This window comes from Asterias amurensis, chromosome 3, assembly GCF_032118995.1.
Source record: "Asterias amurensis chromosome 3, ASM3211899v1".
In the NCBI taxonomy this organism is placed as follows: Eukaryota; Metazoa; Echinodermata; class Asteroidea; order Forcipulatida; family Asteriidae; genus Asterias; species Asterias amurensis.
Genome location: NC_092650.1, coordinates 5,010,206 through 5,033,189, shown reverse-complemented (window position 1 = coordinate 5,033,189; position 22,984 = coordinate 5,010,206). Strand labels below are relative to the sequence as shown.

The following is a 22,984-nucleotide window of genomic DNA, read 5'->3' as shown; positions in this document are numbered from 1 at the left end:
ACTTTACTAGTTTCGCATGCTACCGCTTGAGGGCGCTATTTCATTTTAATGGAAAGTTTAATTTCTGTGTTGGACAGCTGCGACAACAAGCCTGAATTTTGCACTTTTCAGAAGAGGTAGGTTAAGCGACCCATTATCATTGAATTAATATTGAATGTGGAGAATATGTGTAGGTCTTCTTGTGTACCGCAGCATTGTAATAAACAAAATTAGAGTAAGTAAGTTTCTTTGGATAAAAGTAAAAATAAAAAAAAACTTGAAAACCTTGATCCTTGAAATTGACTGAAGCCCGGTTCATACTTCATGTGAATGCGAATGCGAAGCGAATCTGACGTGAATTTGACGTCACAACCCTCCTTTCGCAGCGATATTCGCAAGTGAATTGAGCAAAGTTGAACTGCTGCGAAGTTTTCGTTGCGAATTTGTGACGTCAGCATTCGCATCGCATTCGCATTCGCAGGAAGTATGAACCGGGCTTGAGACTTTTTTAAATTAAATGAGAGCCAAAAAGGAAAGGAAGTACGCTGGACGACTCCTTCGCTTCGTTTGGTATGCTTGGGTCCTACGCCTAAAAAAGCCCAGTTCATACTTCCTCATCGTGCAAATGCGAATGTGATAAAATAGTTGACGTCACAATTTCGCAAAAAACAATGAATAATTTTTAAAAACCGGTCCCCTATCTATAAAAAAAACTTTTTAAATGTAAAATATGTTTTACCCTAGCCCAATCGTCTAGATTGAAAACATCCTCTCAGGTGCAAAAACGGCGGAAATTGGTGGCGAGGTCTTAAAACAACTCTCAACAGATCACACGGGTCTCGGGTTTTAACTGAAACTCCTGCGAAAAAAGCCGTGCCCCTGTGTGTGTGTGTGTGTGTGTGTGACTGTGAGTCTAATAATATTATGGGATATCAGACACCTAGACGGTTCGAACAACTCGACAGTTGAGACAGCTCGACTATTCGGACAACTCGACCGGGTCAGACAACTCGACTTTGAGACAACTTGACAGATGGCCAAGACATGTCGCAGTTGAAGGGACCTCCGTTAATGACACTTTTTTTTTACACACAAATTTCCTACAAATCCTAACGGGGGGTATGGTACGCACGATCCCCAACCACGAGACATGTCTACTTTTGATCAGATTGAGTATGCCGAGTGATGTCAGTAATGTTTGTGGATCAGTCTTTCATCTGTTGTCTTGGCACTCCGTCTATAGTTGTCTCACTGAAATCTCAGTGATGGCTTGTCAAGCTGTCGAGTTGTCTGACAAGTCGAGTAATCAGACCTGTTGGTGTGTCTGACTGTTGAGCTGTCCGCTGGACGAGTTGTCTGAAATCTGCATCGCGAGCGACGATTTCATTCGCTATTCTTTTTGTGTTGCTACAGCGCGCAGTCTTAAGGTCCGGTCACACAGGCCCCAATAACGAGGAAAAAAAATGATAACTATAAAAATGCACGCACTCGATTGGTTGAAATGCTCCACGCAGAATTCCCCCATGCTCATCCATCCAATCGAGGGCGTGCATTTTTATCGTTTTCGTTTTCATTATCGTTATCGGGGCCTGTGTGACCAACCTTTAGTCCGTGCTGCTTGATGCTGATACACATTCTGTCGTGATTGCGGCGAGCAAAGAATAATGATAATAATAAGACATTTGTAAAGCGCCTAATGCAAAAGCCTCTAAGCGCATAAAAGAAACAATAAAATAAACAATTAGAGAAAGATACAAGATACAAATAGGCAAATTACAAAAAAGAAGCTTTAAACAATTGAGTTTTCAACAGGGACTTAAAACATTGTAAAGTATTAGCTTGGAGAATATGCACAGGAAGACTATTCCAAAGAAACGGTGCGGCGTAAGAAAAGATCTGTGGCCATAAAAAATGGAAGAAGCTCTAGTAGCAGAAAGTTGAGATGATCGTAAAGTCCGAGTAGGGGAATAATGATGAACAAGTTCAGATAAATAAGCAGGAGATTGACATGTTTGAGCCTTGAAAGTTACCAGAAGAATTTTGTAAACTGTTCAAAACTTAACTGGGAGCCAATGCAATTGCATTAGTACAGGTGTAATATGGTGAGAACGAGGCAAACAAGAAACGAGGCGAGCAGCAGTGTTCTGTACACGTTGAATTTTAGCAAGATCTTTATCGGGGAGTCTATACAGAAGTGAATTGCAGGAATCAAGTCTAGTAGTGATGAAGGCATGAACAAGACAAAGAGTAGTTGCTTCATCCAGGTAGCGGCGAATTTGTAATATTTTCCTAATAGCCATGAGAGCTCCTTTGCAAACATTATCAACATGTCTACTCATGCACAATGATGAATCCATAATAACACCGAGGTTACGGGCAAATTCAGATGGTTCAATGACAGACTGGGCAATTTGTACTGTTGGTGGAGAAATCTTTTTTGCGTTGAGTGATGCATTGATCTCAACGATAATAATAATAATAACCAATTCTTATATATAGCGCATTTCACAATAACCGTATCAATGCGCTTTACATTAGTGCACTGGTCATAGGGCCAATAACATACCTTTTTAATGTTTCTCAGCTCCCTTGGGAGTATGTACAACCTGGGCAACAGTTTATATTGCTCCAAAGGCTTTGTCATTCACAATATCAACCTCTACCCTCGCAGGTACCCATTTCACTCGGCCATGACACTCTAAAGGCTTGCACATCAATAAACATCTTGGTGCAGACTACTTGTTCGTTCCACTATCGTCCTAGTTCTAGTTCTGTTTTTTGTGCAACATATTTCGTAAATATACACCAAAACGAGCGGGCACATTAATGTGCTCTCAACAAGTGTATAAGTGACACAACTAGCATGACTAGGGGAAGGTATCAGCATATAAAATGTTTTTTCTAATCCTAAAAGGATTTTGCCTCCTGGAGAGAGTTAGGTGTAGGGCCAAGAAGCGGAGTAAATCCAGCGTATTTTGCACTATTTATGGGGCTAGCACTGTAGATGAGCCATGGACTGAGTGAGTGAGTAGTCAGGGACTGTACCACCAGTGACCACGAAGGGTGTCGATCATTTTCAGACAACTCGTCCATCAGACAACTCAACATGACAGTCAGACAACTCGATGGCTTGTCCAATTGGCCATCAAGATTATTGTGTGACTCAAATAATGTTAGGTGCGATTCCATTTGATTGCGTTATCAATCTGCCCAAAGAAAAGCAAACAGAATACTCGTCTGAAATCCACTCAAAGAATTTAGAAAAGTACAGGATGTATGCTTATGTGACCAGGAACTGTGGGTAAACATTGTCAGTGACGGAGATGTGCCATTGAAAATCACTTTGTTTCGGCGCTCTATCGAGTTTTCTCGCTTATGACTTGTCAAGCTGTTGAGTTGTCTGACTGACGATTTGTCTGACCTGACGAGTTGTCTGAACTCTACGGCAAACGATAAACCCTAGCCACACTCTATCCCATTTACTTGTGCAGCTTGCACGTTCAGCAATTGAAGCATATGCCTTACGGGCTAGTAGGCAGTTGAAGTCGTGTGTTCGCTTACCTCTGAGCTGCCCTCCAGTGCTTTGGGTGTTGAAATTACTAACCAAGCCTGTCGGACTTGTAAGGTCAAGCTAAGTGGCCCAAGGCTAAAATCGCTGGCCTCAGACCTGTGGTCCAGTGTCAAATTCTAGCCTTGATTGATAAACAAAAAGGAGTACCCCACCATTTAGCATCGTTCCTTTCTGGGCTGAGTACTCAGGTTGGGACGCCACCCCTCTGACCTGTTTTGTGGTCAGAGACTTCCTTCTCCTAGGCAGATTGCCGACCAAGGCTAACGAGTTCTACCGACCCGGGTTTGTGATCAGAGTTTTCCTTCTCGTAGGTAGGCTGCCCTCCAAGGCTAACGAAACTTTGATGTCAGTTACTAAGATAAAATATTGTACTCTTGTTAATTATAGGCTGATAACGGTTCATAGAAATGGAGGAACCATTGGATAAGCTAGACGAGGCTACCAGTCAGGATACCTTCATTTGTGGCCGATGTCAGCACAAATGTGACTCAGTCATAGCATTCCTCAAGCATAAAACAAATCGTAAGTACTTTTAATTTTTTTTTTCCATAAATATCCTCCAGTTTATTACATTCTTATTGGTGGTGAGGAGATTGTGTAGCCATGTTTAAACAGGTGACTGTATCACCTCACTGGGCATTCAAGAACATAAAGAAGCATTTGTTTAGTCTATTTTCTAATTATGTGGTGCTACTTTCCCTGCTTGTTAATTGTTTTTTATACAGCAGCGCCATGAGAGTCGCTTGCGGCGTATATCGGCGCTTTAAAAGTTGTCATTATCATCACTAAATTAACACGGTCAGAAGTGGTTTAACGTGTCTGTTTGTGTTGTGTGAAAGCTATTGCAAAAGTTCCTCTCATGCAATGATACATACTGAATCTCAGTAGTGTAGATGTACACACGACGCTAGCCCACCTTGCTGGGCTGTTATGGCTCTCTTTTAACATCAGTCTTACCATTTAATTGATCTTAACAGAGAGCCATCACAGCCCAACAAGGTGAGCTAATACAACACTAAGACAAGTCGTTTATGGTCCCACGCGGTGAGATACTGTAGTCGAGTTGCAGCGGTGCTCTCCACTTGTACAAGCTGACATGGGTTGTGACGTCAAATTCACGTCAAATTCGTTCGCATTCGCATTGGCATGAAGTATGAACCAGGCTTAATACAACACAAGAGTGTTTACAAAGAAAACCAAACATTGTTTTCCAGAACTTTTCAAATTTGCTTATAGTGGTGTTAAATGGATTTTGTCCTGAACACAATACACAGTATGGGGACACAGAATATCTGGGGGAAAGAATCTTCTGCCAACCCAGCACCAGGCTGCTTGAAATACTGTCTGAAATTCGACTCTACCTGTGTCTGCTGATGATATTGAGACTGCTCAGACACTATTCACTTAAAATATCAAATATTAAGGTACATGTATCAACACTTGCATTACTCAAGCAACTGAACCAATCTGCAAATTGCATCCCTGTATAGGCCCTACTGCTTTCTGAGGCGTTCTGTATTTGACACTTGTATGGTAAATCACTTTGTTTTGTACTCCTAAAAAGCTCAGTGGTGTATGGTGAAGATACTATGTCATCGTGTAGAGCTTCCGATTTGGGAGAAAGTAGAAAAATGTACTCTGTTGTTGTTTATAAGAGTAACTTTGGACCTGAACGTCAACACTCTGGGTCAAAAAAAGTGATGTCTGCATTAGCACTCTCTGTGCCGATAATACCCGTAATCACAATATTATACTTTTTTTTCCAGCTAGGTATGAAACTTATTCCTTTACAAATATTTTCTCGTCCGAATTTTTTTACTCAAAAACAGTTTGCTACATGTAGTTAGTGCTGCCACTCATCCTTTATCTTCAGACCTACATGTATGTACATTTTTTTATATTTTTTTTTATGCATGTACTTTATCGAAATTTTCTTGTTCCTGCTAAATACATCATCTGAAGCTATCCTCCTCACTCTGTCCCGACGCCATTAAATAGTTCAAATTGTGCATCTACACTGGGCGTGGGGGGGGGGGGGGATTGGCCAACAATACCATTAGACCACGTTTTTTTGCATTATTTGCCTTTGCCGGATGAGGACTAGGTTCGCTGTGATTTTTCGAGTAGTTCCAGTTAGTAGTTCCAAGCCTAATACTTCAAGGAGGCAACAAAGGCAATTGCCTTCGTGCCACTAGTCATTGCCTTGGTGCCCTTCAATGCTCATAATGAGCCAGTAGAAATTTACAGTTTCCTCTTATAAGTACAGCAAGAAAATGCCTTGGTGCCCTTGCCCATACAACATGTACAAAAGCGAAGCATACAGGCCCGAAAGCCCTCCTACTTGTTAGTGACTACACAGCTTTTTAAGCTTGCAGACATTATTAGAAACAGGGTGAGCGTTGCGACTGTTCCAGAGCTTTGGCTCTGGAAATTAAGCTTGGGCGATATCAGTTTATTTTGCGATATTCGATATAATCACGATTAATTCAATTTGACATCATCAGTCTTCAAACTCCCAGTGAAAGTTGTAGAAGAGACAGTCATAGCATAAAAGAGGTGTTCTAATGACCTTTTCTTCTGGTTTTACTCCAAACCTATGGGGTGCAAGATGTCTCGGCTCGGCAGGGAAATACATCGCGATATTGCAATACTTAGTCGATATCGCGATATATCGATATTTTTGATTAAACCAAATCGATCCGATATTGAAATCGTTTCCAATTTAGTATTGCGATATTCGATAATATCATGGTGTCGCCCAAGCTTACTGGAAATCCACCTTTGCTTTTGTTTTAGTTCTTTGGCTGTCAAGGATTTACCTTAAGTTATACCTATCTCTTTTTGCCTTTGATGTTGAAAAGTGGCGAGTGTCAGAAGATTCCTCCTTGACATCTTTACTCCCCTTAACTCTCGAGCAGACGAACTTTCCAACTATAAACCATAGTCTAGAAACTTGGTCATATTTTACCCATTGAAGCATTCTATAAGTGCATGATACAATTTAAGAGTTGAGTAAATTAGATACTATTTTATTTCATGATGAATGAAAAAGTGGTGGCAGGACATGCAGGATGTTTTAACTTTTTCGAGCACTATCTCATGTGGTTTCTGAGTCATCGTCATAATGGTGATGTAGAGACCATGTTGAGGATAATGGTCACAGAGTAAAGAAATCTAGCAATTAGGCCTAACAACCAAGTCATGAATGCTTAAATGATTGGTCGAGAGGGCATCACGAGGGGTTGTTTGAAAGGATGTTATAACACCAGTAAAAAGTTTTATAACATGTTCGTGACATGGGCGCTTGCACCTGCGCTTATAAGACAGTTTCCTTCATTCCTATTGGTCGAGAGCAACGGCTGAAACAGTTGTGCCACATCATGCGATATGCGCGACATGCACATCATCTCCTTATAAGGAGTTGTTTACCCGAGGGCCTTACCATTTCATAGCTGGAGGGGTGTTGTGTTGAAAGAAATCATTGAAGAATTAAAATTTTTGCAATTATTTTACCTTTTGACCAAGAAGTGTTGATGTTTTTTGACTGAAAAGGTATTTATGAATGGGAATCAAAGTGTGTTGAATCGGTTATCAACTAGTGGTTTAGACCCACCGAGGCCTGGTTCTTGATAATTTACCTCAACTTCCTCTTGGTAAATGTATCAAGTCCAGGCCTCGGCGTGGGTTTAAACCACTAGTTAAAAACCTCTTCACCACACATTGATTCCCTTATTCAATAGCAGTGAAGTGGAAAAGATTGATCTACATAAAGTGACAACACTAGCCCATATGCACAAGCGTCATCTTAAAAATATAGCGCGATGCTTCTTGGGAAACAAGAGTACAATTAACAAATCACGCTGTGAAGGTGGATGCCATGCTGTAGGCTTCAAAGCTGCGTACCGCATTGCTTCAAAATTATGGTAGTTGCTTGAGACTCGGATTTCTTTCAGAATCCTTTATGTGCCGATCATGTTCATTGTAACGTGCATGCATAATAATGGGCTGTTAAAAAAATGTCTGCAAGGTACATGTTGTAGACTATATATTGAATAATCTTGTAGGGCAAACAGTATGCGCGTCCAAACGCAAACACCAATGAAGAACGCTGCACACAGCATTCCCAGTTTGATTTCTACGGCACATGCACGCACACCCCCACACACACACACACAAAGACGCCAAGAGTTGTAGGGCAGATATTTGAACGGTGACGTCATATTTAGTACGGTCTATTGAAAAATTATTTTATTACTTCACATTTTCAGACAAGGATGTACCCAGGGGGTATCGGTGTGAACTGTGCTTCCAGGAGTTCTCTTCTGACTTATCAATGGTGGAGCATTACTCTGACCATCACAGAGTCAGTTTTCAAGGAGGCGACCCAGTCAATGAGAAGAACCCCTATGAGGTGGTTGAGGTTGGCGAGACCGATGGTAAGATCATCGCTGTGGTGGTTGACCCTGACACTGAGTGCATCAATGACGAGGATGAAAACGTCTACTCATTAATCAGAAAACAAATACCCGAAAAGGCCACGGGGAAGTACCTACGAGACACGATCAACTACAGATTTGCTTTGGAAACTGTGACTGTACAAGGAGCCAAATTCACCTATGGTAAATCCATCTACAGATGCCTGTTCTGCGATCACCATACTTATGAGGTGGAAATGATGTCGAGGCACATGTTTGACTCCCACAAGAACTTTATTAATGATTATAAAGTAGGCAAGTATGAAAAGATATTCTTGGAGAAGAAGAAGAAAGACGGGGAGGAGTTCAGAGGTCAAATAACGTCCCTGTCAAATTACAGGTCTTGCCTGAATCCGTTGCGGCATAAAAACACCAGACTGAAAGTAAAGCAGAGGCAGAAGAAAAAAACGCTGGAAAGTTATCCCTGTCAGACGTGTGGTAAGGTGTTCAAGAAGGCTCGCTTGAGGCGGGTTCACATGGAGACTCATCGCACGGAGAAGAACTTCTTGTGCGATGAGTGTGGTAAGGCCTTCAAGTCCAGGAACCGGCTGACCGCACACCGGAGATCTCACCGGGAGAAGATCTTCAAGTGTCAACAGTGTGGCTTCCAGTCCAAGCTCCACAGCGAGATCCATATGCATCGTCAGGTGCACAGCAGCGGCTGCGTCTTGTGCCACATCTGCGGATCCGCGTACACGGACCGTTCAACTCTCACCAAACATATGGCCGTTCACTCCATGGATCGTCCGTTTCCTTGCCTCTTCCCTGGGTGCACCTGGCGCTTCAAGACTGAACCACTATGCAGGGCTCACTACCGAGCTCACACGACCAAAGGAAGGTTCAAATGTCAGATCTGCAACTATCTATTCCGACACAAGCACCACCTTTCGAGACACTTGGGCGCCGTCCACGGCATTGAAATTATGAAGCACCATCCAATGAGGGCGGAGATAGTGCCGACCGGTGACAATCCTCCAGCCTCGATGGAGGGCGGAGCAACCGATATGCAAATGATCCAAGTAGTACTAAACAATCAAGAACAACAAGAGGTGGTGCCAGGGGGTTACGATATCATTGTGAATATGTCACTGTGAAGATATCATAGAGTTAGATATAACAACTAGAGGGCGCACTGGCCTACATATCGGACCGGCATGCGCGTGTGTGGCCATTTTCTAAGTTGACAAAACACTCCTGCAAAACAGCATCACAGAGCGTGTGTTAGTGCCGTCATTTTGTAAGTTGACAAAACAGCATCGAGTTCTTCATGTTCAACGCGCATACAGAATTGGGCTCGCATGTCTCCTTGTCCCGTTACATTTGTGCAAGCAACATCACCAATGCGCCCTCTAGTTCTTATATAACTCTATGGAAGATATCAATCAAGGGGTAACTTATTGTGGGCGGGGCTTAATGTCAATTGAGGGCTGAGCTCATATTGCATATGATCGCGGTAGAACTTAACTTTGAAGGTTCTTGATTCATTTGGAATGTTCCATGTGGAAAAAAAATTATTTCCTATGGAAATTTATGAAGACAAAGTATTTCCCCTTGTTTGAAGCAAGCAGCTGATAGATAGCCTCATCATTGTGTTGAGAAAATCTGGTTCCTACATGTAGTACATTTAGTAGGAAAAGTCAATGCCAGAAAGTCTGGGTTTCGGAGAGAAGTTAAGTTTCAAACAACCAGGGAACCACTGACCATAAACCAGTATGTTTAGCATATAGCAATAGAACGATCCATTAAGCTCTGCCCCATTGCGTATTGACCAATCACAACGCCACGAAGGTCCGACACTTAGGTCCGACAAGCGTGCGCGTATCTTGCCACGCGCGGCAGAGTTATGCAGAAAGACATTGGAGAGCCCCATGTGTTCTTGCTCACATGTGCGTCGTGGGCGGAGCCTACTGGATCGGTCCATTGGCCAGTAACGCCACCAATTCTGCAGTCCAGTTTTCCATCCTGACAAGGTCTATCACATCGTGCAGTGCTCAAATTTGTGGATTGCAGGCCTTAGGCAAGTGATTTTAGCTTTGGGCCACTCGGACGCCTAGACGAGTCTGCCGGTCTTTGTTTTTGTGATTGCATATAAACGTTGCCATTCTATTGGTTTGTATGTATTTCGGTATTAAACATGTAGTTTGTAGTTTGTGGGGTTTTCCTTCTTTCACTTTATACATAAAACTAAATGCACACAATAGGCCACTACACTATTCATCTTAATTCTTCTATTTCCCCTTTCACCGCCACGCATAATTTGTAACTTACGGCTCTAAATGCCATCATTTCAGGAACATAAATTGCACTCTTAGCAAGTTGATGATTGGCTGGGCTTGGAAAAAGTGTGGCACACTCGGGTTTAAAATGCACTGGACACTACTGGTAAATAATGGAGATTAAAATTGGTCCTGGTAACTTATCAGCTTTTCCTGAAAATGAGTGAGTTCATCCAATTGCAATTTGTGGCATGAGTGTCACGGCAGGGCGGTATCAAGCACTGGGGTTTGATCAGCAGGGTGTGGGTTTGGATCCTGGTTGTGACGCTTGCTTCATACAATTGGGGAGGTAGTGCTTTCTGCTCTAACGGCTAGGCTTTCGAGTTGAAGATACCCAAGCCTACATTCGTATGGACTGTGAAAGGGGTAACCCTGTTTCAGCCCTAGGAGCAGGTGGCAATAAAAGAAAACGAAATGCAAAACTAAGTTAAGCAAAGATTGATTTATTCAAAATACACACTATTTATATCTGACAAAGAGATAAGTTTTTTTTATGAATTTACATGTGTTTCCCTGCTTCAATCTAATTATTTTGTATGGTTACGTGTGTAACACTGATCAGAAAAAAATCATTCTGATGGAATGTTTTGACTTGATATGGCAGAAATTAATATTTTGTATCCATATAATGTACAAGTATATCAAGACATGAATGTAAGTATTAAAACAAAAATAATAATATAATTTTTGGTCAGAGTGTCACATGAATTAGGTAATATTTAATTTCTTTTGCAGGATTCAGGGAAAAACTACCAAAGCCTGCCCGGTTCATACTTCACATGAGAATGAATGCAAAGCAAATGATGTGACAAACAATCTTAAAGTATACATTCTTGATGTTTTTCCTCGTCTAGTGCTGGGAAGTTTGCTACGATTCCACAAGAAGTATGAACCAGGCTTTAGTACACAAACTTATCACACACACATCGGTTGGGTTAGGCATAAAACCCCAAACTATTCTTTATTCCTGATGCATTTTTGCATGAGGAGTGTATGTCGTTGCAAGCTTAATAATGGAATATATTGGGTGTAAAAAACATTAAAGGCAGTAGACACGATTGGTAATTACTCAAAATAATTATTAGCATAAAACCTTTGTTGGTGACGAGTAATGGGAAGAGGTTATGGTATACAACAGTGTGAGAAACGGCTCCCTCTGAAGTGCCATAGTTTTTGAGAAAGAAGTAATTTTCACGAATTTGATTTCGAGACCTCAAGTTTAGAACTTGAGGTCTCGAAATCAACCATCTAAATGCACACAACTTTGTGTAACAAGGGTGTTTTTTTCTTTCATTATTTTCTTGCAACTTCGATGACCGATTGAGCTCAAATTTTCACAGGTTAGTTATTTTATGCAAATGTTGAGATACACCAACTGTGGAGGATATTCGTGACAATTACCAATAGTTTCCACTGCCTTAAACTGACATAAATGACCAAATCAAAAGGAGATGTTGCAATTCTGAAACATAAATAAACATTTGTTATCGAGTTCAGAAAAGGTTTACGCAATAAGACATCGTCCAATGTAAAGCGGCTAAAGGTACCAATTAAACATAGAGCACATGTTTCTAAAATACAGATCAACATATAATTTGTATGACAACCATGTACATATTGTAAAAACACACTTTATAACAAAATAGTATTACATTTTTGTAATTTCCCCCAAACTTGTATCTCAAATTTAGAAAAATTATTCACCATGATATCACTACACAAGCATAAAAATAAGTTATTATTTAAGAGTTTTAAATTATGGAATAATAATGTTTCATGAATTTCTTTTTCACTTTTTATTTCATTGAACGATAGAACTTTATTGGTGTCAATTTCTCAACAACGATACTTTGGAGAACACCATGATCCCATTTTCATAAGTTTTTTTGGGCACAACAAACAATTGACAAGAAACGGGTAGGTGAATGGGTTACCAGCCAAGATTTTAATTATTTATTCATTAAAAAACAATCCCATGGCAGCCAAGGGCTTAACTGCAAACATTTTGTTGATATTAAAACAAAAAATGTAAACAGTTTTTGTGACTGGGAACCAAAGCTTGTTTTTTTCTTCTTGCCAATGTGTATGAAAAGCTTTACCAGATTTTCATGCTTACCATCCAAAATGCCAAGTGTTCAAGTGTTCGAATTCAATCAATACACCCGAGTAACATGTTTGTGATATTTTTTCACAGTACTCGAGGAAAGTACTGAGTATACAGTGCTAACACACATCGGTGTATGTGTAAAAACCAAACTTAATATTCTTTATCCCGATGCAAATTTAGCATCTCTTATATCGTTGCGGTACCCGCTGCCAAAACATAGGATTCGAACTGCCTCTAGCTACCGGGCAACCTCGGTAGTCTAGTTGGTAAGACACTGCTCTAGAATTGCAAGGGTCGTGGGTTCGAATCCCACCGGAGTAACATGCCTGTGATATTTTTTCACAGGACTCGGGAAAAGTACTGAGAATACAGTGCTAACACACATCGGTGTATGGGTAAAAACCAAAGTTAATATCAATACAGTTGTTGTACTCTTAAAAAAACCCACAAATGGACAGGTAGGGCCTATGAGTTAACTTCTATAGCAAGTCAAAGCCCTTCAAAAGGGAAAATGGTTTTGGTCACTTTCACAAAATCACTTTTTTTAACTATATCTTAACTAAAACATTAAAAGTTATCTTTGGACTTATTACATGTATGTACATAAAACATTTTCTTAAAAAGTAGAGATTTCGCTTGTCATTCCTCTCTGCTCAAGATAGGTAGCTACAGATTTCAAAATATCTTTCTAAAAATGTCAGCTGCGAAGCATACAAAAACCACATTATAAGTTATCACACAAGCGCGAGTGGAATACGGAAAAAGATAGCGCGTCTGCGCCCCATATCCAATGAGGCAGAAGGCCGATTTGGATATGGGACGCAGACACGCTATATTTTATTGTATACCACGAGCGCGTGTGTTATAACAAATTTATCTTCTAGTTTTATGTTCATCAACGCTCAAAGTTTTTGAATTTCAGGACGTTATTTTGCGACAAAGCGCACAAAAGTTTAGAATGTAATTTTTGCAATGTCCGTATACGGAGCGTGACGCATTGACATTCACAACACGCACTGTGTAATAAAAATAGAGGAAGTAGGATATAAAACACAGAAAGTAATTATCACACAAGCGCGAGTGGAATACGAAAAAATATAGCGCTTCTGCGTCCCATATCCAACGAGGCCGAAATTTATCTTCCAGTTTCACTTGCAATGCGCAAAATTTGAAATTTCAGAGCGTTTTTTTTTTTCACGCGCACAAAGTTTAGAATGTAATTTTTGCACTGTCCGTATACGGAGCGTAACAAAATGACATTTCACAATACGCACTGTGTAATTAATACAGAGGAAGTAGGATATAAAACAGAGGAAGTGGTATGTAGTAAGTTGTATGTTTTTATCCCCCCTCCAGTTCGAGCATCTGATTGGTGGATACGCGCGTACTGGAAGATAAATGTTTTTATCCCCCCTCCAGTTCGAGCATCTGATTGGTGGATTAGCGCGTACTGGTAGATAAAGTTGATAATGACATAGTTCCCCTATTGGCATGGCCTTTATCTCAAAACCCACCAAAAAAACACAAGTGTGGCAAATGCATTGCTTGCAGTTTTTCCTTCCTCAGGAAAAAAATAAAATACTTTAGATTTTGGCTGTTCTCTGTGGTCATAATGGGTTGATGTAGCTTGCAGCTGAATGCGCCCTTGCATGCCTGCTTCTCGAACACGTTGTAGCCGCGTCCTTTGCAATTCAGCTCTAGCTGCGAGTAAGGGCGATTAGCCCCGCAAATTATTATTGTAAATTATTATTAACCATTTAGCCACTGTACCGCCCAGCCGCATATAGCGATACACTGTATGCGGTACGAGGAAACCTCGCTAGCTTGTGTTTGTAGAAAAAAAGGAACATCAAAAGAAAATTCGATAGTCATTAGTAGGTCTACGCATTTGTTAATATATCTAGTTGTTATAGATCGTTATTAATTCTCCCTTCACAGTTGACTTGTCGAAGCTAATGATGATGAAATAATTTAGCTCTTACGAAAAATAAAACGCTCATCAGTATTTAAACAGGAAACTGTTCATCATTTATGATGATATTGTCGAAAATTAACGCCTTCGCATTTAATCAGTATGAGCATTGAGCCAGACAAAAGCCTTGAAAAGCTTTTGTGTTCATTTTATCCGTGCACAAAAATATTCGCCGTAAAAATTACCGTAGCCGTTTAACGAGAGGCATTTATTGTTCCCATGAGAACTTGTACTTTTATACAAATATTACCGAAAGGGTAAAAAATTGTGCATACACATTAAGCCATTGCTATCTTTTAAAATTTGAACTACGATTCCAGTAATTTACTGCAAGAATCTTGAGAAATTGGATTTCAGCAAACTCGGGCGGTGCAGGGACTAAAGGGTTAAAGGTAAAGTAATGCCTGTCCTGTACCAATGAGGCTCATACTAGTCTCTTTGGCACTAAATGACTGAGACCATTTATTTTCCCTCTGGACAGGATGCCAGTCCATCGCAGTGTACTCCCCAGCTCCTGCCGTTGCCCATTTATACTTCTGGGTGGAGAGAAGTAGTTATGATAAAGTGCCTTGCTCAAGGACGCAAGTGTTGTGGCTGACCAGACTAGGATTCGAACCCACATTCAAAACTTGAGTCCACAGTCCTACATGTAGATCGCTTGGCCACAACATCTAAAAAAGCAAACGTGCTTCAATTTGATTTCTGATATTTTTGAATGATTTAGGGACATAAGGTGCCAAAACACGCAGCAGCAAGAGTTGATGCACATTAAACATTACTTATCCCATTTGTATCGATCAACCATTCGTTGGAATGCCATCTTAGCTTCCGTCATAGTGTATGGCACGTTCGCTTGGGATCGATGTAGCCTTGCATTGGGATCGGACATGATCGCTGATCGGACTTGTACCAAGATGCTCTGCGTTAACAAAAGAGTAGAAGAAAGATTAATGTCAATTTAAAGAATAGACCCCTTGCAATACGCGCAGCGTACTCACATGTGCCTTTGCTGGTTGCCATTTTGGGTGTCAAAATTGAAAACAAACATGCACAGAAGACAGTTGCCATCCCAAACTACGCGCATTGTTCGTAGGCGCATTCTGTATTGTGTAAGAAATCAATAGCTCCCCCTTGCATAACGCGAAACACTATAGGTACGCTGAGGTCATGCGCATGCTTTTAAGCACAGAGAACACCTATTGTCCAATGATCTGCCTCCTTCTTGGGAATGTGACATCATGTGCAATGGGTCTATAGACCGATCGCTTAATCTCAAACCTTTTTGATGAATTTTGTAAAAAGGAATTCCCAAATTATGTTAGATCATAAACCCTTTAGGTGCACAGATTAATTTAAGAAAAACCAACATGTTCAAGCGTGTTTTTCTCAATTTGTTTTCAGAAAGGCCCCGTGTTGAACATGCATCACGATGAAGGATCTTTTCAAAGATCCTTTTGCAAAATGGGCGGGAAAATATGTAACAGAACTTACCTCTATATCATTTGTTGGTCGCCAGCCAGATTTTGTCAGTAGTTCCATACAAATGCTGCCCCCTACTGTCACGTGTCCTGCAACAAAAAAACAGACCATCAAATCTGAATATTTAGTAAACTAGGTGTGGAACAAGAGAATGTTCCAATAAACCATTTCCGATTTAGATTTGAATAATGTCTGTTTATAACTGACTTGCCTGGATACAGGATGTGGGGAGCACTCCATGCGAGATGTTGAGGTACCCTTTGCTAAATTATAGGATTTTAACTGCCTCTAGCTACAAGGCAACCTCAGTGGTTTAGTTGGTAAGACATCTGCTCTAGCAATGCAAAGGTCATGGGTTTTAATCCCACTGAGTGATTTGCCTGTGGATTTTGTTCACAGGAACTCGGGTAAAAAATTTGTATACAGTGCTTAAAGGCAGTGGATACTATTGGTATTTGTCAACGACCAGTCTTCTCACTTGGTGTATCTCAACATGAGCATAAAGTAACAAACCTGTGAAAATTTGAACTCAATTGGTTGTCGAAGTTGTGAGGTAAAAAAAAACACCCTTGTCACACGAAGTTGTGTGCTTTCAGATGCTTGATTTCGAGACCTCAAAATCGAGAGGCCACAAAATCTAATTCTTGGGTCTCAAAATCAAATTACTTCTTTATCAATAACCATGTCACTTCAGAGGGAGAAGTTTCTCACAATGTTCTCTCCCCATTACTCATTCCCAAGTAAGGTTTTATGCTCATAATTATTTTTTAGTAATTACCAATAGTGTCCACTGCCTTTAATACACCCCCCCCCCCCCCTGTGTAATAAAGGGTTTTTGACTCCCAGGTATATTTTACCTGTTAAGAATTCAAATCTTGGTTTGACGACCCTGATGAATGGTGGAGACATTGGGTAATCATCTGGGAAGATCACCTCAAGATGAAGCTCTGGCCTTTCCTTATTCTGTGCTGCATAGCGATTCAGGTCTCTAGTCAGTGGGGATCCAGCATCGAAATCTGTCAGCTGCACATCCTGTACCATTATTCATAATAGACAATTTTAAAAATCATTTTTTATTACTTACTTTTAGGCTTTGAAAAATCTCGCGCATAGCTGGCCTCTGAACTTCGCATCTCTGGGAACGCGCAATTCATAGCTATCAGTAACAGCGTGTAATCTATTTCTAAGAGTGCGCGATGATCTATTTATAAGCGCGCGCGCGTACACACAACCTACGCGAATCAAACAGATTCTTCACTATAAAAGTAAAAACAAAAAAATACTTCAAACCTCGAGTTTTCAATTGTCAAAGTGTCTATAATTGTATTTTGCTAACGTTTTTTAACAAAAGGGCATTTATGAATGGGAATAAAAGAGTAGTGACTCGTTCTTAACGTCCGTTTAAAACCTTGCAGGCTCGTTGCCGTGCGATAAAGGCACGGCAACGACCCTGCCGGTTTTAAACAGCCGTTAAAGAACTTGTCGCTACCATTTTGTTCAACACTACTTACCCAAAGAAACAAATTGTCATTCCTTGGACTTCCCCGAATACCAAACTTGCCATCAGATTGTCTGAACATCTTTAGATCTATGACAAGAAAACTCAAAATAATGATTTTAAAACGCAGAATGAACTTTCATCAATTATATAGGGGGCCTATAAAACTCAGCTTAAAGTTGAGGACTGAGTGTTGTGGCCGAGTGGTCGTTGTGGCCGAGTGGTCTCAGGAAGGATGAGTTTCAGTCCAGGACCCATTTGTAACCTTATTACATGTAGGTCCTGATTTCCTCAGTCTTTGAAGTTTGTTTTTCTTTGGTTGCATCCCAGTTAAGTGATTTTTAGCATTTTTGGGGCATTTTTTGCCATCCATTAAAAATACATACCGTCAGAATTCAATTGATATTTAGTAATAATAATCGCAGAGCTTACCCAGAATTAGACGTCGCACTGATGTTTGAGATCCTGACCCTGAGTATTTCGTCAAGTCAGAGTCTTCATCATAAACTGAGTCAGCCACAGCTTTCCTGTTTTAAAAATTATGTTTTTCATGCACAAAAGATTTGACTAAAAAAACAATTGAAATGGTAGAAGCACATTGCTGGACGCGCATTCAAATGAGGCCTATATTGACCACTTTGAATATTACGCTTTGTTTTTATGCACAAAAAACAGCTATCGTCCAATGATCTGCCTCCTTTTAGCCTCAGGGATTGCACTTTTTGAAAGTGTGAAGTCATTATGCAAGTTTTTTTTTAGACTGTTAGGGTTCAACCTATCATCTCACAATAGAAACGCTTCCTGCCGTGGCGCTGCGTGTCATATGGCCTAGCGATTAAGAGCACTGCTGGTTTCAAGCTCTGGTGTTTCTGTTCAGCAGATTGTTGGTGTTGAGTTGAGGACATAGACAAAGTTAATAGCGCCCTCAAGCGACCTTGTTTACTACTTGTGTATAAGAGACCATGTTTGATGTTACATGTACTTGTTGTTTCTCTCTAATAAAAGTTACTCTTACTCTGATAAAAGTCACACTCTGACTCAGTTTGCTCATCTACGCAACAGTTGGTTCGACAGTTGTGACACCTGTGTACTTAAAAGCAAGGCACTTGACCATAATGCTTTGTTCTTTGGATGGAGCGTAAAGCTGTTGGTCCTGTGTGTTGTGTAACGCACGTTGAAGAACGCAGTGCACTTATCGTAAAGAGAAGGGATTCGCCTCGGTAATCCTGGTCTGATCGGCAGCAAACTGCACCACAGCACCTTGTAAACGTGCTATAAAAGGATAAGGTCTCATAGTTCAAATGTAGTCCCACATATCTTGCAGCAAATACTGTTTGTTACAGCGTCAGGAGCGTCACTGAGTGGCCGATATGTGCGCTACACAAGAAGCCACTATTATTTTTATTTTTTATTAGTATTACCTTGCATGTGGAGGTTCCGGTTCATCCAAATTGTTGTAGTAATCATTGTAGTCCATTTCAGTTTCACTATCGTCATCCCCTTCATCCTCTCTGCTAATATGAGTGTTCACAAGCTGAAAAGGCAAACAGTGACAACAGGAGCAAGGTCATGAGAGTTTTTAAATGTCGTTTTAAATGGTTTTGTGGCGCGTCGTCATGGCCAAGCGGTCTAGTGTCCCCACCAGACCCAAGCTCTTGTGTTGTCAGCCGCAGAAGTGTGGGTTTGATACCCGGTCATGACATTTTGTGCCCTTGAATGAGGCACTAACCATAATATACTTAATACACAATTGGGGAGGTAGTGTATTCTGCTCTACCAGCCAGGTTTCTAGTGTATGATACGTGCCTATCCTTACGGGGTAACCCTGTTTCAGCCCCAGGAGTATGGTGGCAGCATGCCCTAGTTGACAGTTGACTTAGGTCTATAGCCCAAATCAGTTTGAAGTGTAGTAGACCTAACCTTCCTTGCGCACTTCCTTGCTGCAGGAGAAGAGTCAGAGGAGGAAATTGCGAGTAGCAGCCCCCACCCCTGTGTCAGCCCCCTCCCTGTATGTCTGCAACAACTGTGGCAGAGACTGCCATGCAAGAATCAGACTTCTCAGCCACAGCTGCAGCTGCAAGAGAGAAGACAACCCCCCGGGCGCAGTCCATCGTCAGTATTGACAGACGGATGCCTACTACTAGTCCTCACCTTGAAGTGGCCATCCGTGACATAGTATATTAGACAATCTCTCATAATTTGTTTAAAGAAATAATAATCTGTTAATTATAATGTCTACGTAAATCTGGTCTTTGGTCTTAAATGCTCACGCCATAAGTTGTTTTGAACCTCATTTGAAACCTGGGGCCTTTTCCAAACCTCTACTGGGGCTCCGCCTCTTTCTGATGTGCAAAAATACACGACTTGAAAACTTATAACAGAGCCCAGATCAGAGCTGGAACCCAAGCCACAGTTTAGGACGAAGGCCCTTGTGTATGAACCATCAAGCCATCTTGAAGCTCCAAGTTCTTTATGGTCTAGGTTTCTGGCTGTGTTTTGTAGAAAATTCATTTAATAAGTTGATATTTTACCGGCCTGATGAACTTTTATGAGACAAAGGTTCTCTCCACAGGCTATGGAGGAAGGCCGGCTCTGTTGACTTTGCTATACTTGACTTATTACCATAATTGGAGGTGGAATGCTAATTCAAGTAATAACCCAAAATAAGAATTCAAGAGCTAATGAAGTTCAGTAGTTTTTGAATTTTTGATACTTCTGGTCTGAAATAAACAATTTGAAAAGTATAACAACTTTTTTTTTTTTAAGTAAATAATTTTGTGCGGGTTTGGGCGGCAAAATTATCAACCCCGGTCAGGCTTACCGGCTTACTGGTTTCAATGATAAAACGTAACTTATAAAGCATTCTTAAAAACCAGAAATTACAATAGTTAGGATGAACGAAGCGCGCGCAGTAACAGGGCCAGGATGATGTACCCTTTTTTTTCTTCTTCTTTGTATCGTATTTAGCAAAATTTTCAAAAGAGTTATACAGCACCCCAGCTTCTGTGTCTTAACAATTATTATCATTGGATTGGCCAAAGTACGATCATTGTATTTCTATCGCCACGTGGAATTATACTCACAGGTTCTAAAGCTGCTGTAACCTTTCCCAAATACTCCTGAATGTTGTTAACACCATGGATGTTTCTTACAATGCGCATGACGTCATCATTACTGCTATTGGATATCTACAGAAAAATTATGAACAAAATATTTACTTTACTGAAAATGTGACAATGTACACAGAAGTTAATAATGATAATTATAACAATAATAATACAGCATTTATGAGGTGCCCTTTCCTGAATACATTCAAAGGTGCCGGTCTAGTAGAAGTTTAAGTTAAGTTTAAGTACTGTTAAATTGTTGGAAAAGCAAGCATGAACAAGTGCGTTTTAAGTTTCTGCTGGAAGAGAGTGATGCTGTGCAATTGTCTGAATGTGAATTCCAAAGTCTTTGTGCTATGTTGTAAAAGGACCTGTCCCCGCAACTGACCAAGCGAGTTCAAGGAACATGAAGTGTATTGCTGATAAATCTCATGCCAAGTCTCATCGTATGGAGCTGCAGTCAGTATAGGTAGGGTGGACCTATACCATAGGCCTATCCTATCGAAGTTCGTTCCGCTGTCGTCTCCACGAACGATAGATAGAACGAATCTCACACTTGTAGGAGTATCATGTAGTGCCTTGAATGTAAGTAGGATTATTTTGAATTGAATTTGCTGATTGACAGGTACAGCCACTGTCCTGAAGTAGCATATGAAGTATTGGGATGATGTGGTTGTAGTACCACTGCAGAGTAGGAGACGTGCAGACACAGCATTCTATACGGACTGGAAACGATTAAAGGGCCATTCACATTGCAGCGATAAACAAAAAAATGATAAAAATAATGTAAACATGGCACGCCCTCGATCGGTGTTGAATAAGCGTGTGCGTATTCTGTGCAGAGTAATTCAACCAATAGAATGCGTTAATTCTCTTTGCGCTATGACAGTTATCATTTCCGTTCTCACTGCAGTACCGGTACACGTGACTGCTGGCCCTTAAGCTGTTGAGCGTTCTATGACTCTGAGGAAGATCAGCAAGCTGTTAGTGTTAATGGATAACTTTCCATATCAAATTTCATATCAAATAAAAAAGTGGTGGCGCCATACAGTAACTTTTCCCATTGAACAACATTTCTCCCCACCAACCACCATTCCATTGTTGTCTGATTGTGATTATTGTCATTAGGTTAGGATTGAAACATGAGCTATACTTACAAGACTGGCGTTGCCCACTTTGTTATCAGATGGGCAAATGACACTGAATGACATTTCTCCATTCTCATGAGTGAAGAAGAGTTGTCTATCTGTCTCATCGGCCAGGAAGAGTTGCCACCTAGCAGTGGAGTTTTCACTGCACCATTTTTCTGCCTCTTCCTTGAAAGCGTCATAACGACTCAAGCCAGCCATGGATATGTTGTGTTTCCCCCGATCTAAATCTTTATTTATTGACTACAGTTTTTGTGTTGAATTTTGAATAGTTACCGGTGGTTCCTCCATGCACTTCACAGCTGAAATAGACTACCAAATACACATGCAGCTTCTGCAATACACTGTTGTTGCTGTTTTTGTAGCGAACGGGGCAACTATAGAAAATTAAATTGGTGAAATAAAAATGTGGCAGTGCAAACAATATCGTATTCTGCAATCGCATTAAAGATTTTTTCGGGGAAACCCCCATGAAAGGCAACAAGAGGTGTTCGGTACAATTAATCCCTTTTTCAAAATAGAATAATCTAAATTGAAGTACTAAATTACTCTTTTTAACTTAATGTGTCCACAATAACTGCCATAAATAAAACAAATTAATTCACCAATATACTGAAACACTACAATATAACTTGTGAGATAAAACAAAATGCAAAATATTCTATGAAAGTATACTTGGTAGGACCATGGAGGAAGATTATAATGGAATGTTCTAAAATTCGAACTTTGACCTCAGCTCCTGACCTTACACATGCAGACTATTCTATTATATTTTGTAGGGGTGCGTATACATGTGGACGAATAATCATTTCTTAAAACACATTTTATTTCCAAAGTTTTGCTCAAAGTGTTTGCGTTCTTTTGTCCTACAGCTTAGTTGATTACACATATAATCCAAATGAATAAGTCTGATTTGTGAACAATTCTTCAGCGCATCATTGCTTCAAACAAGTTTCACCTTCATGAGAAATTAATGTTCCCTCGTCTAGTAGTTCTTGTTTTGTGGTTTAGGAGGTTAATTTGTGCTGTTCCATTTATTGGGTGTGCACAAAAATTACTTAAATCCAGATGGCATTAACCAAAGGCATAGCACACGGCCTATGAAATTGGGGTGCTGAAAGCCCTACTACTGACTGAGAATTTCTTGGCTAATATAGTGTTTCTATCAATGTATCACTCGGGTAAACTGCCCGTCACGCCCATTATTCAAATAGTTATGAGTTGTATTCACGAGGTTCTACAACTAAAGTTGCATGACTGGTTGAAGTAAAATAAATTTCTTAGTTTTCTGCATCAGTTTGGACAGGTGATGCTATTTATGTCAAACTATTTGTACATGGACGAGATAATGTTGGGATCATCAACTAAAAAA

At 40.4% G+C, this 22,984-nt stretch overlaps 2 protein-coding genes across 2 annotated transcripts; one reads left to right on the top strand and one right to left on the bottom strand.

Annotated features, from left to right (window-relative positions):
* Nucleotides 1-43: 43 nt before the first annotated feature.
* Nucleotides 44-10,572, top strand: LOC139935472 (uncharacterized). The gene is made up of 3 exons (XM_071930099.1): nt 44-116; nt 3,938-4,072; nt 7,819-10,572. Exons 2-3 carry the CDS (start codon nt 3,958-3,960, stop codon nt 9,117-9,119), a joined length of 1,416 nt encoding a protein of 471 aa, XP_071786200.1. The 5' UTR covers nt 44-116; nt 3,938-3,957; the 3' UTR covers nt 9,120-10,572.
* A 178-nt stretch (nt 10,573-10,750) lies between these two features.
* LOC139935475 (ubiquitin-conjugating enzyme E2 Q1-like) lies at nt 10,751-22,045 on the bottom strand. Its single transcript, XM_071930101.1, has 8 exons — nt 21,622-22,045; nt 20,441-20,545; nt 18,779-18,891; nt 17,790-17,884; nt 17,371-17,447; nt 16,717-16,891; nt 15,872-15,948; nt 10,751-15,299 (listed from the first exon to the last, which is right to left on the bottom strand). The coding sequence occupies exons 1-8, from the start codon at nt 21,811-21,813 to the stop codon at nt 15,156-15,158; spliced, it is 978 nt and encodes a 325-aa protein (XP_071786202.1). The 5' UTR covers nt 21,814-22,045; the 3' UTR covers nt 10,751-15,155.
* Nucleotides 22,046-22,984: the final 939 nt, after the last annotated feature.